Raw genomic sequence first — 15,452 nt, 5'->3', positions numbered from 1 at the left:
CCCCTCTGTACCCCCTGGCCACCCACTGGCTTCCAGGCCTGGGCTGGGTGTGTGGGAGACAGAGGAGCAGGCCCCTTGTGGCCTCCGGCCGGGGTGGAGCCAGCTGAAGACGCCTGTGCCCACGGGCTCCGGGTGGGTGTGCGTGTGACCAGGCCCGAGGACGCGTGTGAGTTCGTGGAGGCTGTGCTCACAGGCGGGCCCTGGAGGTCACTGTGGCCAATACACTCAGCTTCCCGGGCAGGTGGTGGCCTGGGTCAGGCCCTGTCCCCTGCCCTGGCCCCACTCCTACCTGGCCAGGAGACCCACGCCCTGCGGGTAGGTGTGGATGGTGGTGAAGAGCTCCCAGGCGCCCTGCAGCTCCAGGTGTGCAAAGTCCTGCCAGTGCCCCGTGGTGGACAGCAGACTTTTCAGCGCTTCCAGGGACGTGCTGCGGGGGGACAGGGGGGTCACGGGCCAGCCCTGCCACTGGGGAGGGGGCCCGCTGGCCTGGGTGGAAAGGTCCATTCTGGCTCCTGTCCCCCAGGGCCCCAGCAGCCCCGAGGCCTCCCTGCGGGTGAGGCCTGGTATGGGCGGGCGCTGTGATGGCTGAGGGGGCGGCAGGAGTCCATTCAGCCCCCGGCCTGGGCTCTAGGATCAGTTGCTGGGTCAGGAGACTGGAGATGCCCCTTTAGGAGTGGGGGGCACTGTGGGAGGGTGTGAGATTGGTCTGGGGCACAGACAGTGTGAGATGTGCCTGGAGCATCTCAGGGGGCCCCTGGTTGTGTCCGGGGCTGGCTTTCCGAGGCCGCAGCTCTGGGGACAGGGCTGGAGATCAGTGGGCTCCCACGGCTCGGGGTACAGAGGGGCCCGGCTGAGCCTTGGGGGATGGTACCATTTAAATGTGGGGCTGAGAACTCGAAGAGGGTGCTGCGGGGAGAGAGGAGGCGAGCTGGGGAGCATGGTGTCCTGCGAGCCCGGAGAAGTGTCCACTTGCCACCCTGGACGCCGCTCTGCCCTCAGGGGACACAGGTTCCACTGGCCACAGGTGCGTGTGCGCTCAGGAAAGTACACCAGACACAAAGCAAGGCAGGACCTTGTGCTCATCGGCTACCAGAGGTGCGGGTGCTCTGTCCTGGTCACATGGCCCGGCCGGGGCAGGAGGGGCAAAGCCCAGCTTGGCCCCCGGCTCCAAGCCCGCTTAGCGATGTTTCGGTTATAGGCCCAGGGCTGCCCCTAGCTCTGCAGGCGGGACAAGGGGAGAAGGCCGGGGAACGCAGGCCCCGGAATAGCAGGGCGGCCCCGCTCGGTGGCCTGTCTCCCATCCCAGCCACCCTGCGCCTTGTCACATCTGCCTGGCCCCGTGTGACTGGTTGAATCACCCTGGATGTGTGAGCAAGGCCCCAGGATGAGGCTGTCAGCTCTGACCAGGCATGATTCTGAGCAACACCCAGTGTCAAGGGATGGAGTTCCACGCCGTCAAAGTCCCCGGTGGCGTCAACCCCAACGCCAGGTGGCTGGTCCTGTCACCCCAAGATAGGCCCCTGAAAGCGGCATTTTCCAGGTCACTGGTCTCAGCCAGAGTGACGACAGTTTCAGGAGAAGGGGACGTCAGGGTGGAGTAGCGCTCTGTCCCTTCCGTGTCGACCCTTGGAAGCTTCCGGTCCCCGGGCACCCAGGCCATCAGCGTGCAGGGTTGCCGTGCCCCAGCAGCTGCACCAGGGCTCTGGAAGATGGCATTCTCGGGTGGATCAGCACCCCCTGTAGCACCCTGAAATCTGGAACCACCCCCAGCCTAGGACGCCCGGTGATGCCCAGCCACGCGCGTGGCCTGGAATCCACGCAGCCCCCAGACCAACTGGACACGGAGGCCCTCGAGCATGAGCCCGGCCATGCGGGTTCCGAGGCTGTCCCCCCTCAGCCTGACCCCAGCGACGCCCGCCCCAGGGGCAGCCGGACTGCACCCCCCGACACCCGACGGTGAACTTGTACGGTGGCCTTCGGCTGTGGTAGAACGCACGCGACACATTTCCCCTCTTACCCACTTCTGCGACGGTTCGGCGGAACTAAGCGCATTTCGCATCGTCCAGCTGTGGAAAGTGTCCCCGTTCCAGGGCACGCCCCTCCCCCAGCCCCGGGCGCCCCCGTCCGCGCTCCGTCTGCAGGGGCGTGGCGGCTCCAGGCCCTCCGCGCGGTGCGGCTCGTGCAGTGTGTGTCCCTCGGGGACCGGCTTATCTGGCACAGGGCCCGGGAGCACACGGCGCAGCCCTGTTGTAGCGGCTCAGCATGGCCCCCGGTTTCCTGATCCGGGCATCCGGTGACGGACACTGGGGCGGCTTCCACGTCGTGGCTCCTGGGAAGGATGCTGCTGTGCACACGGTGTGTGGGCAGCCGGGTCGCTGTCTCGGGGCACCTGCCCAGACCTGGGACAGCTGGATCACGTGGTGATTCTGTGTTGGACCCTTCGAGGAGCTGTCCCACTGTTTTCCGCAGTGGCTGCACCATTTTACACCCCCACCCTCGGGGGCTGTGTTTGGAGGTGGCCGTCCTCCCGCGTGTGAGGGTCTGCTGTGTCACCCGCATCTGCCGCCGTGGCTGCGCGTGCGGACGGGCTGAGGGGAGCAGGGCGGGGCGGGTGCGTGAAGCCTGCGTGGGTGGGCACCGAGCTGGGCGTCCCGAGCATCGTCCGTCTGACCCCCCGACGCTTCGGGCACCGTCCGCTGCTGTCCCCAGCAGTGCCATGCGGACATGAGGCCCTGGCCTCCTCTTTTGGGCCTGGAATCCAGACGCCCTCTCAGGAGTCCCCCGGTCTCATGTGAGCCGCAGGAGGGCAGCGCTGGGTGCTCCTCACCCGGACAATGCCCACTCTGGCCACCCACCCCCAGTGCTGATCAGACCCTGCCACTCCCTCTGCACAGAGCCCTCCATGGCTCCCCACTGCTCTGGTGTATAGGCTGACTTCGAGGCCTCCTTCCTGTGCCCTCCCTCCTGTCCCCTCCCCCTAAGTCTCTCTGCCCTCCCTGCCCCCACCCAGGGACTTCAACCATCAGTCAGGTCTCAGCTCAGATGTTCGGTCCTCAGGGACCACACGGCAGGTTGCGTGCTCCGGGTCATCCTCTGTGGAGGCGGTGACTCTCAGGGCCCTCTCCGTAGTGAGTCATCTGTCCATCTGTCACCGGACCATCACCTGACCCCCTCTGCGTTTCCCGGGGCTGTGAGCTCCTGAGCAGAGGGACCCATCTCTGGTGATCAGCATGGTCTGGGGCACAGCAAGCGCCTGCCGGTACTGAACTGCTGACAGTGGGGACACAGTGGCCCCTACAAATGCTGACAAGGACAGCCGTCCATCAGTCCTTCTACTTCTCCTTTCCTCCAAGAGCTGTAGGGAGCATGGAGTGGGGGTGGGGGCACGGCTGAGGCCACTGGCCAGGGGTCGGCTGGGCCAGGAGAGGAGGCAGGTCTGGGCAGGGCTGCGGGGACCCCGGGTGGTAAGAGAGGACAGAGGCTGGGACAGAGCGCCATGTCAGCTCCTCCCTGCTCCGGAGTCCTTGCTCACCTCCCTGGGAAGTCACACCTTCCTGCAGATTCCAGGGCCCCCAAGACCATGACATACCAACTGGGCAAATGGACAAGGTGCTGGGGCTGGGGTCATGCAATCGAACCCTCACCCTCCCCTTCACTGAGTGTTGGCCACTTGTCCAGGGTCACTCATTAGGTTGGGTCCAGAACAGAGGCTGCCCAGTCCACCAATGCTCCTGACACTCACAGCCATGTGGGCAGGGACCCCTCTCACCATACAGAGTGCTCATGGGGGAGGTTAGGATGGGGTCTTGGATCTCAGATCCAGGCCCGGACAGCATATCATTACTAATTGCTTGTTGGTTCCTTGTCAAGTGCCAAAACCCAGGACTGTGAACTGTGTTTTAAATAAAAAATCTTTAAATTTAAAGCTTTAGGTTTATTTTTATTTATTTATTTTTAAAGCTTTAAGTTTAAAAGACAAGTAATCAGGAGACGAGAAGCAAAAAGAAGTACCAGGCACTATAGGGAGGTACTGAAAATTAACTTTAAATATGAGCTTCCAGGGGCGCCTGAGTGGCTCAGTCGTTAAGCGTCTGCCTTCAGCTCAGGTCATGATCCCAGGCTCCTGGGATCGAGTCCCCCATCGGGCTCCCTGCTCTGCGGGAAGCCTGCTTCTCCCTCTCCCACTCTCCCTGCTTGTGTTCCCTCTCTGGCTGTCTTTCTCTCTGTCAAATAAATAAAACCTTAAAAAAAATAAATAAATATGAGCTTACTGGCAGCCAGGGCAAAAGGGAAATATGGTGGTTGTACTTATAAGCGGTCCAAGAGAGTGTCTGAAATAAAGAGAAATCAGATGCCCCATGAGAATTAAAGAGTCAATCCATGATGGAGAAACTAAAGGAAGCCCCCTTTGTGGGGCAGGATGGACATTGACTGGAGGAGGACCTAGCTGAGAACTGACTGAAGCAGTTACTGTCTCTAAGAAAGGGGCTCTGTTTGTCAGAGATGCAAAGGAAAGAGAAGGTCGCCCAGGCAGGGCTGGCCATGCTTTTGCAGCCCCCCCAGGGCGAGGGTGCCCTTCCCAAACCCCCACTTGCTGGTCCCAGAGGCCGGCCCAGCTCCGCAGGATGCCGGGGACCTCGGAGCCCTAGGAGTCTGAACTGCCTCTAGGCTCACTGAGCTGCCACCCAGTGTCCGGCGCCATCTCCACGCGGCCAGGGGCACCCACGAGACAGGAGGCCTCTCAGCTGTGGGTGTCCAGATCCCCTCCTTGGCCTTGTCCCCCTAGATGGTGCCAAAGCTGCCAGGCATCAGAGTCTGGATGGCAGGGATCCACCTGGGTGACAATGCCCTCTGAGGCCCTGGGAGCGGCTGCCAACCTCCCCACAACCCCTGGCCATTGGCTGGCATCGCTGTTGGTTCGCCTGTCCTTCCTTTGGGCCCCTTTGGGTTTCCCTCTGGGTAAGGTGGGGCCCAAGTCTTGTGCCCGCTCCGGGGAGGGTATGGGAGCCCCGCCTGGGCAATTAGAGCCCCACACGCTCCTGTGGCCCAGATGATCGGTTCAGGGGTGAGCATGTGATCTAAGACAGGCCAGTCAGAGCCAATGGGCTACGCCTGGGGTGAGAGTCTGTCCCTCAGTTGCTGGGGTCACCTCCCTCCGCTCTGGAGAGGACTCACCCAGAGAGAGGCCCAGCAGCTGGGGTGGGGGGAGAGGGCAGGTGCTGTTTGAGCATGTCCATCCAGCCGGTCGGAAAAGAAGGCTCCCCAAGTGACCCAGTGAGACAGATGGACACCTGTGCTCTGTGGGAACCCAGTGAGACGGACGGACGTCTGTGCTCTCCGTGGGAGCCCAGTGAGGCGGACGGACACCTGTGCTCTCTATGGGAGCCCCGGTGAGACGGACGGACACCTGTGTTCTCCGTGGGAACCCAGTGAGACGGACGGACGCCTGTGCTCTCCGTGGGAGCCCAGTGAGACGGACGGACGCCTGTGCTCTCCGTGGGAGCCCAGTGAGGCGGACGGACACCTGTGCTCTCTATGGGAGCCCCAGTGAGACAGATGGACACCTGTGCTCTCCGTGGGAGCCCAGTGAGACAGACGGATGCCTGTGCTCTCCGTGGGAGCCCAGTGAGACGGACGGACACCTGTGCTCTCCGAGGGAGCCCAGTGAGACGGACGGACACCTGTGCTCTCTATGGGAGCCCCAGTGAGATGGACGGATGCCTGTGTTCTCCGTGGGAACCCAGTGAGACGGACGGACGCCTGTGCTCTCCAAGGGAACCCAGTGAGATGGATGGACAGCTGTGCTCTCGGTGGGAGCCCAGTGAGACGGACAGATGCCTATGCTCTCCGTGGGAACCCAGTGAGGCGGACAGACACCTGTGCTCTCCGTGGGAACCCAGTGAGACGGACGGACGTCTGTGCTCTCCGTGGGAGCCCAGTGAGGCGGACGGACACCTGTGCTCTCAGTGGGAACCCAGTGAGACGGACGGACGTCTGTGCTCTCCGTGGGAGCCCAGTGAGGCGGACGGACACCTGTGCTCTCCGTGGGAGCCCAGTGAGGCGGACGGACACCTGTGCTCTCCGTGGGAGCCCAGTGAGGCGGACGGACACCTGTGCTCTTTATGGGAACCCAGTGAGACGGACGGACACCTGTGCTCTCTATGGGAACCCAGTGAGACAGACGGACACCTGTGCTCTCTATGGGAGCCCCAGTGAGACGGAGGGACTCCTGTGCTCTCTATGGGAGCCCCAGTGAGACAGACGGACACCTGGGCTCTCTATGGGAACCCAGTGAGACAGACGGACACCTGTGTTCTCTATGGGAGCCCCAGTGAGACAGAGGGACTCCTGTGCTCTCTATGGGAGCCCCAGTGAGACAGACGGACACACCTGGGCTCTCTATGGGAACCCAGTGCGACGAGGGACACCTGTGCTCCCTGGGAGTTTCCATTCCACAGGGTGCAGATAAGAGTTGGTAGGCTGTGCTGGCCTTGGGAGTGGAACAGCAGCGCGGGAGTAGGACCACTACTTTAGAGAAGGTGCTTTGAGAGACTCACAGGAGGTTAGGCTATCTGGGGCCGAGCATTCCAGGAAGAGGGGGCAGGAAGTGCAAAGGCGCTGAGGCAAGAGCACTCTGGGTTTAAGGAACAGCAGGGAGACCCCTGAGGCCGGAGCAGACCGTGTGAGCAAGGGGTGTGTGGCAGGAAATGGGGTCCTGGAGGCAACAGGGAGCCAGAGGGAGAGGGGCCTTTGGGCCACTGAAAGGATCTGGCTCTTTCTGAATTAGGTGGGGAGGGACAAGGAGGCATGGGGCCATGGACATGTTTTGAATGGCATCTGGGCTGCAGCGTGGAGGCAGGTGAGCAGGCTGGGGGTGGGGGGAGGTGGGGGGCAGGAGAGCAGGGAGGCTGGGCCCATGCGGGCAGGCGCAGGGCTGGGGGGGAGCGGGTGGAGGGAGATGGTTCACTGCAGCTCCCCCCAGCCCTCCTACGTATGTTCTGGGAGGAGAACGTTTTATTAGCTTATTAGGGAGATTCATGCAGTTTGCATGGTTGATCTGAATAAAAAAGGAACTTTATGCACATTCAAATTCACAAGCAATATGAGAAGAGACTTTTTTTTCCAGGGACGCGGCTTGGGTAGAGCTGTTATAACTGACAAATTACGTGAAGCACATCGTAATACAGACAAATGAAGAGTCAGCCCCAGCGTTTTTTAAACACTAGCTTGTTGGATTTCTCAAGACATGACCTAGCGTGGAGGGAGGGCAAGGCAGCCAGCCTGGACAGTGGCCGAATATAGCTGGGTGCGGACCCTCCTACACATGGGTCCCGTCCATGATGCGCAGCGGGGGGGTGGGGTGGGGGGGCAGAGGCCGCAACTGTCACGTCAGGGCAAAAATGCACCAGGGTCAGAGCCATGCACAGGGGACCCAGAGGGGCTCAGCAGTGGCCAGGGCCCTGCCCTGCCATTCCACGGTCTCTAGCTCAGCTACTCATGGGCATGCTGTGTGTCTTGGGGAAAGCCTCTAACCCTCTCTGAGCCTCAGGTTCCTTATGTGCACAGTGGGGAAGACAACATTCATCTCACGGAATTCCTGCAAGGACCACATTCAGGGAAGATGGCAAGGGCTGTTCCGTGAAGTCCTCACATGCTAGCAGGCACTCAGTGTCTCTGCTGCCAAGTGACCTCGGGGAGCCCGGGAACAGACCCCATGCCTGCCCTGAGTCCCTCCATGCTGACTGCTGCACTGGCCATCATGGTGTTCAGGGGTTGACTCGTGTCCCACCAAAAGCTATGCCCAAGTCCTAAACCCTGTACCTGTGAATGTGCCCTTATTTGGAAACAGGGTCTTTGCAGCTGGAATCGAGTTAGGATGAGGCCAGTAGGTTGGCCCTAATCCGGTATGACTGGTGTCCTTATATGAAAGGGAGACCGGCACAGAGACACGCAGGGGAGAGCAGCAGGTGAGGAGGGAGGCAGAGGAGGCAGCAATGTCGGCAGGCCAGGGAGCACCGGGAGAGGAAGAGGCCGGGAGCGTCCTCCCCTACAGGCTTCAGAGGGAGCGCGGCCCCGCTGACACCTTGCACTTGGACTCGAGCTTCCAGAGCCGAGCCTGCAGGGCGTGCATCTGTGAGCCGCCGGGTGCTGCTGCGCTCCCAGCCCTGGGAAGCTAATACCCGTCTTTGTCCACGTCCTGCAGGTGGGGCGTGCGCTCCAGGCTTACCTCTGCGGGCTGGACGTGGCCGCCTCGGGGGCCTTCCGGCCGGGCTGGGGCTCCTCCGGCAGGTTCAGCTCCAAGGTGTAGTGCATCTGCGTGAGGAGGGCCAGGAGCAGCTCGGGGTAGGCCTCTCGCACCGCCTTCTTGAACTCTCGGGCAAACTGCAGCTCATGCAGGGTGTTCATGGCCTGTCGGGGGCAGGGGCATGTCTGACCTGCATCTTCCTCCTGTCACAGCCTCCGGGACCAGGGCCGTATCTCTGAGATGTCCCTCAGGGGGCCCTGGCCCTCTCGGCTCCCTCCCTGGACCCACTTGAGGTCCTGTGCCCTCCATCCCAGCAAGTCCCGGGACAGCGCCCCCACTGGCCCGTTCTGTCTGCAGTCCGCCCGTGTCCAGCCCCTGATCCGTGGCCTGGCAACAAGGCTGCATGGGTCTGTGCTCCCCATGGGACGTCAGCGCAGAGGTCTCTAATGAGTGACAGCCGGGGGGACACATGACCCCAGAAGGCAGGGCTACCAGACAGCAGCTCCGAGCTTCCTGTGCCCATCGGAGCATTTGGTCCAGAATGTTCTTGGGGTGGAGGACAGCACTGGGCAGTCATGACAAGGGCAGGCCAGGGCTTGGGGTGTGGCGGGACACGGAGAAGGCCCCCTGCTGGCCGCATGCTGCTGTGTGGTTTCCGACAGGAAGGGCCGGCAGCAGCGGGGGGCTGGGGTGCTCAGGAGAAGGACCGAGGGCCGGGCACAGACACAGGGTGGAGCTCCCCTCTGCTGCCGTGTTCAGCCATCGCACACCGGTGCTCAGGCAGCAGCGTGTCTGGGGGGGCTCCGGGTGGGGAGGGGCTCTGGGGGGCTCTGGGGTGGGGGGTGTGGGTCTCAGCCTGGGAGAAAACGGGCTCGGGCCACAGCTGCTGCCTCATCAGAGTCCAGCCAAGGACAGGTGTGGCCGTGTTAGGACGTGAGCCCCTGTTCCTGTGGCCGTGCAGGGAGGAGAGCTGGTTTGGGTGGGGGGTGGGCAGGGGGTTCCTACAGGAGGCAAGAGGCAGCCTCAAGATTCCTCCAAAATCTACAACCCCAGGCCCCAAGTGTGGACAGAGGGGCCACCATTGTCCCCAACTCTTCCTCTGCTGGAACCTGCCTCCCGAAGCCCCTGTGCTCCGAGGCCACCCTCCCAGCGAGTCCCACATCCTGGGTACGCGCCACGCACCTGGTCCAGCCCTGCAGGACCACCACTGTCCCACTTCTTGGAGGGGGGACAGGCTCTGTAGCAGTCCAGAGCCCTCGGCCAGGAAGTGGGGGGCTGGGCCTGTGCGGTCAGCCCCTGCCCCGCAGCCTCGGAGGCCCCCTGTGGGTCAGCTTCCACGGCCTGGACACGGGGCTGCCCCTCCCTGGGGCTGGGCGCCCCGAGGCTGCGCCCGATGCCGCCAGTATGGACACGCGCACGAGAGGCCAGCCCCCACTCGGCGGCAGCCGGGGCGGCGTCCAGGGAGCGGCGGCGGACACTCACAGCGAGAGAGCGCAGGCGGGGCTTGTCCTTGGGCTGGGGGCTGCCGTCTCTGGCCCCGGCGGGCAGTGGCCGCTCCCGCATCCAGGCCAGCAGCATGGCCAGTACCAGGCGGCTCACGGGCTGCTCGGCCCCCAGGGCCCTCCACAAGCGGAAGGCGTGGCTGCAGGCAAAGAGGGGTCATGAGGGCGGCCCTGCTCGCGCTCAGCCGCCCCAGCAGGCCACCAGGGCCTCAGGGGCCAAGGCAGGAGGCTGGGCTGGATCCCACGTCGGACCCTGGCCGCGGGGAGCCCCTGGGGTGGAGGAGAGCATGGAGGGGAGAGTGGGAAGCAGGGACAGGAGTGTGTGGCCCGTGGGACAGGCGGGAGACAGAGGGACAGCCGCCCTGGTCCAGGCGCCTGGGCCTCCCCACTTCCAGGGTCTGTCTTCCAGGCTCCCCGCACCCCAACTTCAGGCTCTCTGCCCCTCAACGGCTCCTAAGTACTGACAGGACACATGCAGTTGACTCCTGCCCTCTGTCCTCTTCTCTTGCCTCTGGGCCTCCACATCTGCCATTGTTCCCCGTGCTTAGAGCACGCCTCCCCACCGGGCCTGCACCCACTCAGCCGTCAGCACCTGGGCCTGGAGGCCTGCCCTGGCTGCCTCCTCTTAGCCTGGGTTTGCTGGGGTCCAGCTCCCGGGCCCACCCTGGGTCAAGTGGGTCCATCAGCAATATACACAGAGCTTTACAGTGTCCTTGTGCTCATTTTGCAGATGGGGAAACTGAGGACTGATTGGGCCCTGCCTGTGACTGGGGAGCTGGGGCTAGAGGCCAGGTCTGCCCGGTCCTGTGGTCTTTCCATTTGGTCCACGGACATGGACCTGTGAGTCCTGGGGAGGTGTGGGCTTTGGGGCTCCTGAGATGTCGGTGACCTTGATGGCTCTCTGTTTTCTGTGGTCTTTGGTGCCGAGTGCTGGGTGGAAGGGGCTGGAGGGGCAGGGGTGGGGACTGGGAGGCCACAGTGGGGGCCTGGATAAGCCCCCACCCCAGCTTTAGGACAGACCCTGGGCTGGGTGGGCACAGCAGCTCCGAGGACTCTGAGATTGTAGAGCGGGGCCTCTGTTGTCAGAAGGACCCAGGCTGAGTCCCTGCTGTGTCATCACGGCTGTGCGACCGTGGGCAGGTCTCCGGGGGCAGAGCCTGACTCAAGAGGCTTAGGTGACATGCTTCTGCAGGAGCAAGGGCGCCCAGGGGCCTGGGTTTCTCCTTTGCTCTGTTGGCATGTGGGTGTTTTGCACCCTGTCATGTGCGGGCAACCAACTTGGGGACAGAGCAGTGACAGAACCAGTAAAGTCCTTGCCTGTGTGGGAGTGACCCCTAAGGTTCGACTCAGCCAGCAAACAAGGGTGTGTCGGACTAAGTGCATAAAGCAGGGGAGGGGAGGGGATGGAGGATAGGAGGGGGGCGGTGGGAGGGTGCATCTGGGCTGTGGTCAGTTTTTAGTGGGACAGCTGAGAAGCCTTCACCAAAAAGGGACACAAGCAAAGATCTGCGGAGGTAAGTGGGGAGCCACGCTGCTCTGGGGGGTGGGGGGAGGAGAACCTTCTGGCCTTGACACGGAGCCGATCTTGGTGTTCTCAGGACCACCAAGAAGGGCCAGTGAGGTCGGGGTGAAGAGAATGGGGCTGGGCGAGGAGGACAGCCAGTGCATGGGCCAGGCCACACGACCTTGTTGGCTACCGTGAAGGTTTTGCCTTGACTTTGATGAGGTGGGGCCACTGAGGGTCTACAGCAAGGGAGAGACGTGGTCTGACTTCTCTCTAAAGCCTCACTCCGGCTGCTGGGAGGGAGGGGCGGACATGGCCAGGGACTCCGTGTGAGCCGGCGATGTCCTGACGGGCTGGAGGGGATGGGGGAGGGGCATGGGTAGAGCTGCAGGACTCCTTGAGGATGGGCCTGGGTGTGGAGAGGACAGTCCAGGTGGCCCCAGGAACTCTGGTTCGAGAAGCTGGGCAGATGGCATCAGCATGGGGAAGCCCGCAAGAGGACAGGTTTCAGGGGACGGCCAGCGGCATGGTCTGGGAGTGTCCAGTGTGGAATGCCTCCTGGACATCCATGTGCTGCCGTCTGGTGGGGGTGAACTTTCGGAGGGTGTCTGTATAGGTGATATATTTAGACCACAGGGTTAGAGGCGGCCACCAGGAAGGGGAGTGTGAGTGAGGGGAGCTCTGGGGACTGAGCCCCGTGGCACCAAGCCCCATGACACTGAGCCCTGTGGCCCCGTGCTGAGAGACGGGGAGACAGGAGGGACTGGCAGGAGGTGGAGCAGGGGCAGCTGGGAGGTGGGAGGAGAGCCAGGAAAAGACATGGAGGAACCTGAAATGCATATTGCTGAGGACTAGAAGCCAGTCCGAAAGGCTCCACGCTGTACAGTTCCAAATCCATGACCTTCTGGAAAAGGCAAAACCACGGAGACAGTAGATTGGTGGTTGCGAGGGTCTGGGGGGACCGAAGGTTTTTCTGGCAGTGACGCTACTCTGTAGGACGTGCGAGCGGTGGACACACTGCACACTGTCCAAGCCCACAGGACGCACAGCACCAGGGGCGAGCCCTGTCCAGCCGTGGGCTTTCGTTAATGATGATGCATCAGTACCGGCCCTCGGGCTGGAGCAAACACACCGCCCCACGCAGGGTGCTAGCAGAGGACGACACCGGTGGGGAATTACTTCTATAAACATAAAACTGCTCCAAAAAAGAATGGCTATTAATTAAGAAAAAAGGGCTGGGAAGAGACATGTGACGCATGATTAAGGAAAGAAAAACCGGTGCTGCTGGATTTATGTTACGACAGACAACCCGCATCTGAAAATCTGTGTTAATATCGGGCTAGAGGAAAGAAGTCTCCAAAGATGACATACAACACCATACTCTTCAATACAATTGCAAAAACTACAAGAGAATATTTTTAGGAAGATGTTTAGCTGCAATAAAGTGAAAAAGAAATGAAGAGGGTGATGAGCCTTGGTGGGGGGTGAGCCGGTGGCTGGAGACTGGGGGTGCTCAGCCCTGTCCATAGCTGGAGGTCATGACCGAGATCCCAGCTTTCTGCGGGTGGCGGCCTCGCCGGCGTGTGTTCGTCGACTAAAAGGAGCCAGTGCTGTAAGAACCAAAGGCAGGCAGGCCGTGCATACAGTGATGAGGGACAGCGTGACCCGCCAGGGGTGTGCGGCTGAGGGCTGACCCAACAAAGTCGCCGTCAACGGGTAAAAGAGAAACACGGGAGAAAAAGAAAGAAAACTTGGCAAGCCAAGTGTAAGACCATTTCGAAATGCAAAATGCGAAGGGCCCAGAGCAGCGGGGCAGGTGTTGAGGTGGGAGGAGCCGGGAGGCCGTTCTGTGTCAGGTGCAGAGAACGTGTATGATGCTACAGGAATTAGGACCGTGGGTGTCAGCACGGGGACCGGCGAGCGGAGCACTGCTGAACCCAGACACAGACCCCTGCCCACGGGCGCTTGGCCGGGAGGCAGGTAGCACTGCGAGCTGTAGGCATGGGGCGGGCTTGTCCCTGAAGGATGCTGGTGGCTACACAGAACTGGAGTCCGACTTCACGGCCACACCAGCCTCACTTACGGGGCGGCTGGAGACCTGAGTTCGAAAGGCAATCACCAGAACTTTTGTAAGATCATGTGTGGGAAGGACTGAACCTGGAACTCCTTTTCATCAAAATGCACATTCAGGCAGCGAAAAGACAAGCTGCAGAGTGCAAGGAGATGCTTTTCACACCATCAACAAAGGCCTTGTGTCCAGGTTACATAAAGGATTCCTGGGAATGGATAAGAAAAAGGGGGACAACCCAGTGGAAGGATGGATCGGATCCTCGACGAAGAGATCACCAAGGAAGATACTCCGATGGCCAAATGTTCCGCTCCGTTATTTCATTAGGAACGTGCAAATGAATGTCGCAACGTGACTCATACCAAGTGCGGATGAAACGTGGAGCAACAGAAGCTCTCAAAAATATCCCCGGTGGGAGTGTGAGGTGACACGAGCACTTTGGAAAACGATTCAGTGTGTCTGTTAAAGTTGGGTACGTGCAGAGCTTTATGGTGCCGATGTTTGCGTGCTGAACACACCGCAGTGGAGACGGAGCGCTGATGCGCACGAAGGCGCGTGGGAGCACGTCAGGGCGCGTTAGTCACAGACCCAGGCAGGGGACAACCCAAATGTGTGTCTGTGGCAGAAAGGATGATCGGCATTCACGAGATACTAAACGGCAACAAGAAGGAATGAACTCCAGCTATACGTAACATATTGGAATGAATCGTAAACACATATCGTTGAGGGGAAAAAGCCACATAACATAAAAGATTATCGGCAGGGTACCTACTACCCAATTCTGTTCATAGTGTTAGGGCACGCCTCATTGTTTTAGGTGCTTCTAAGAAATAAAAATTATCCCAGTGGGAAGCTACCCCCATCACAGAGGTGGGACCCCAAGGGCCCTGTGTTCCGTGTAAGGATGATAAGAACCAACCCACCCACCTGCAGAAAGAAAAAGCCAGGAACCCTGCCGGCCTCAGTCGGAGCACTAGATGGAAGGAGGGCCTTCTCCCGAGAGTCCGAATCACAAAACCTGTTTTGGGGTCTGAATTCACACCACCAGTGTGGCTCAAAGAAACCCTCAGGCACAGACTTTTAAATCTGGCATGGTCCCAGGCCAACAGTGTCCCCGGGTGACTGAGAAGCCCACATAAATCCAGGGGTAAGGCACCCTCAATGTAAAATGCATTCCCACCTAGGAAAAATGTGCTTCTTAGGATGGAGGAAATAAGGTATAAACGGCAATGCAGACCGAGGTGAGCTACAGACTTCCGGGCAGCTGAAGACAAGGTGACCTCCAGGGTCCTCACCCTTCAAGGTTCCTTGAAAAACCACACAGAGCAAGAGGGAGGGAAAAGTAAAATTGCACAGAGACTGTGACCTCAGAGGATGCCCAAACTTCGACATCACTGTAAACAAACAAGAGGAACGCCCGTCGCCGCCCACCCGGGGCTCCGGGACAGATGAGGCAGAAGAGACAGCAAGGCACAGGGCACGGAACCAGAAACAGGGCTCAGAGTCGAACCACGCAGCTCCAGGAAGACGAAGTCCATCCCCGGTCTGACAAGAGGGAAAAAGGAGAAAAAAAGAGCACTGACCACGAGGAAGGGGCTGATGAGCTGGTCCAATTGGAAGGGCGGCCTCCAAGATGCACAGCTCTGGGGAGAGAAACAGGGGAAAAAGAACCAGGGGCCTTGGGGATTGGGTGGTGACAGGGACAATGGGAAAGAGGAAAATGGAAGGCCCTGCGAGAGAAAAAAGAACCAAAACCCCCCCAAAAAACAACCCCCCAACTGGAGGACACACGACCTTTTCACCTGCCACCAAGAAAAAGAATCTACTAAATCCTCTGGACTTTGCTCTACTAACAGAAGAGGGTGCCATTGAACTTGAAATCCTATAAAACACGCCAACAGCGTTTGATAGGAACAGGAACAAAATTAACAGATCCACTGAGTTATTGCAAAAAACCCCCCAAAAAAACAAAACAGAAAAAATAATCCGTGCACAACCAAAGAGGAACTGCTCCCCTCCAAAGCAGCCACCGTGCTGAGAGCACTCCGGACGATGCTCCTCAGACTCCAGCGAGCTCCCAGAGGCAGGTAAAGCCACCTTGAATTATAACTTCAAAAAATAAAAAAAAAAAAA

General features: G+C 60.3%; 1 protein-coding gene across 1 annotated transcript in view; it reads right to left on the bottom strand.

Annotated features, from left to right (window-relative positions):
- Positions 1-15,452, bottom strand: part of LOC118546627 (maestro heat-like repeat family member 5) — a 74,086-nt gene that overhangs the window by 9,612 nt on the left and 49,022 nt on the right. The window contains exons 20-22 of the mRNA XM_036109478.2: positions 9,728-9,887; positions 8,226-8,409; positions 290-431 (exon numbers count right to left, since the gene is read on the bottom strand). Coding sequence (XP_035965371.2) covers positions 290-431; positions 8,226-8,409; positions 9,728-9,887 — 486 coding nt within the window. The remainder of the gene's footprint in view (positions 1-289; positions 432-8,225; positions 8,410-9,727; positions 9,888-15,452) is intronic.

The sequence above is a fragment of the Halichoerus grypus genome, chromosome 5, assembly GCF_964656455.1.
Source record: "Halichoerus grypus chromosome 5, mHalGry1.hap1.1, whole genome shotgun sequence".
NCBI lineage: Eukaryota > Metazoa > Chordata > Mammalia > Carnivora > Phocidae > Halichoerus > Halichoerus grypus.
This window is presented reverse-complemented; position numbering and strand designations above follow the sequence as displayed.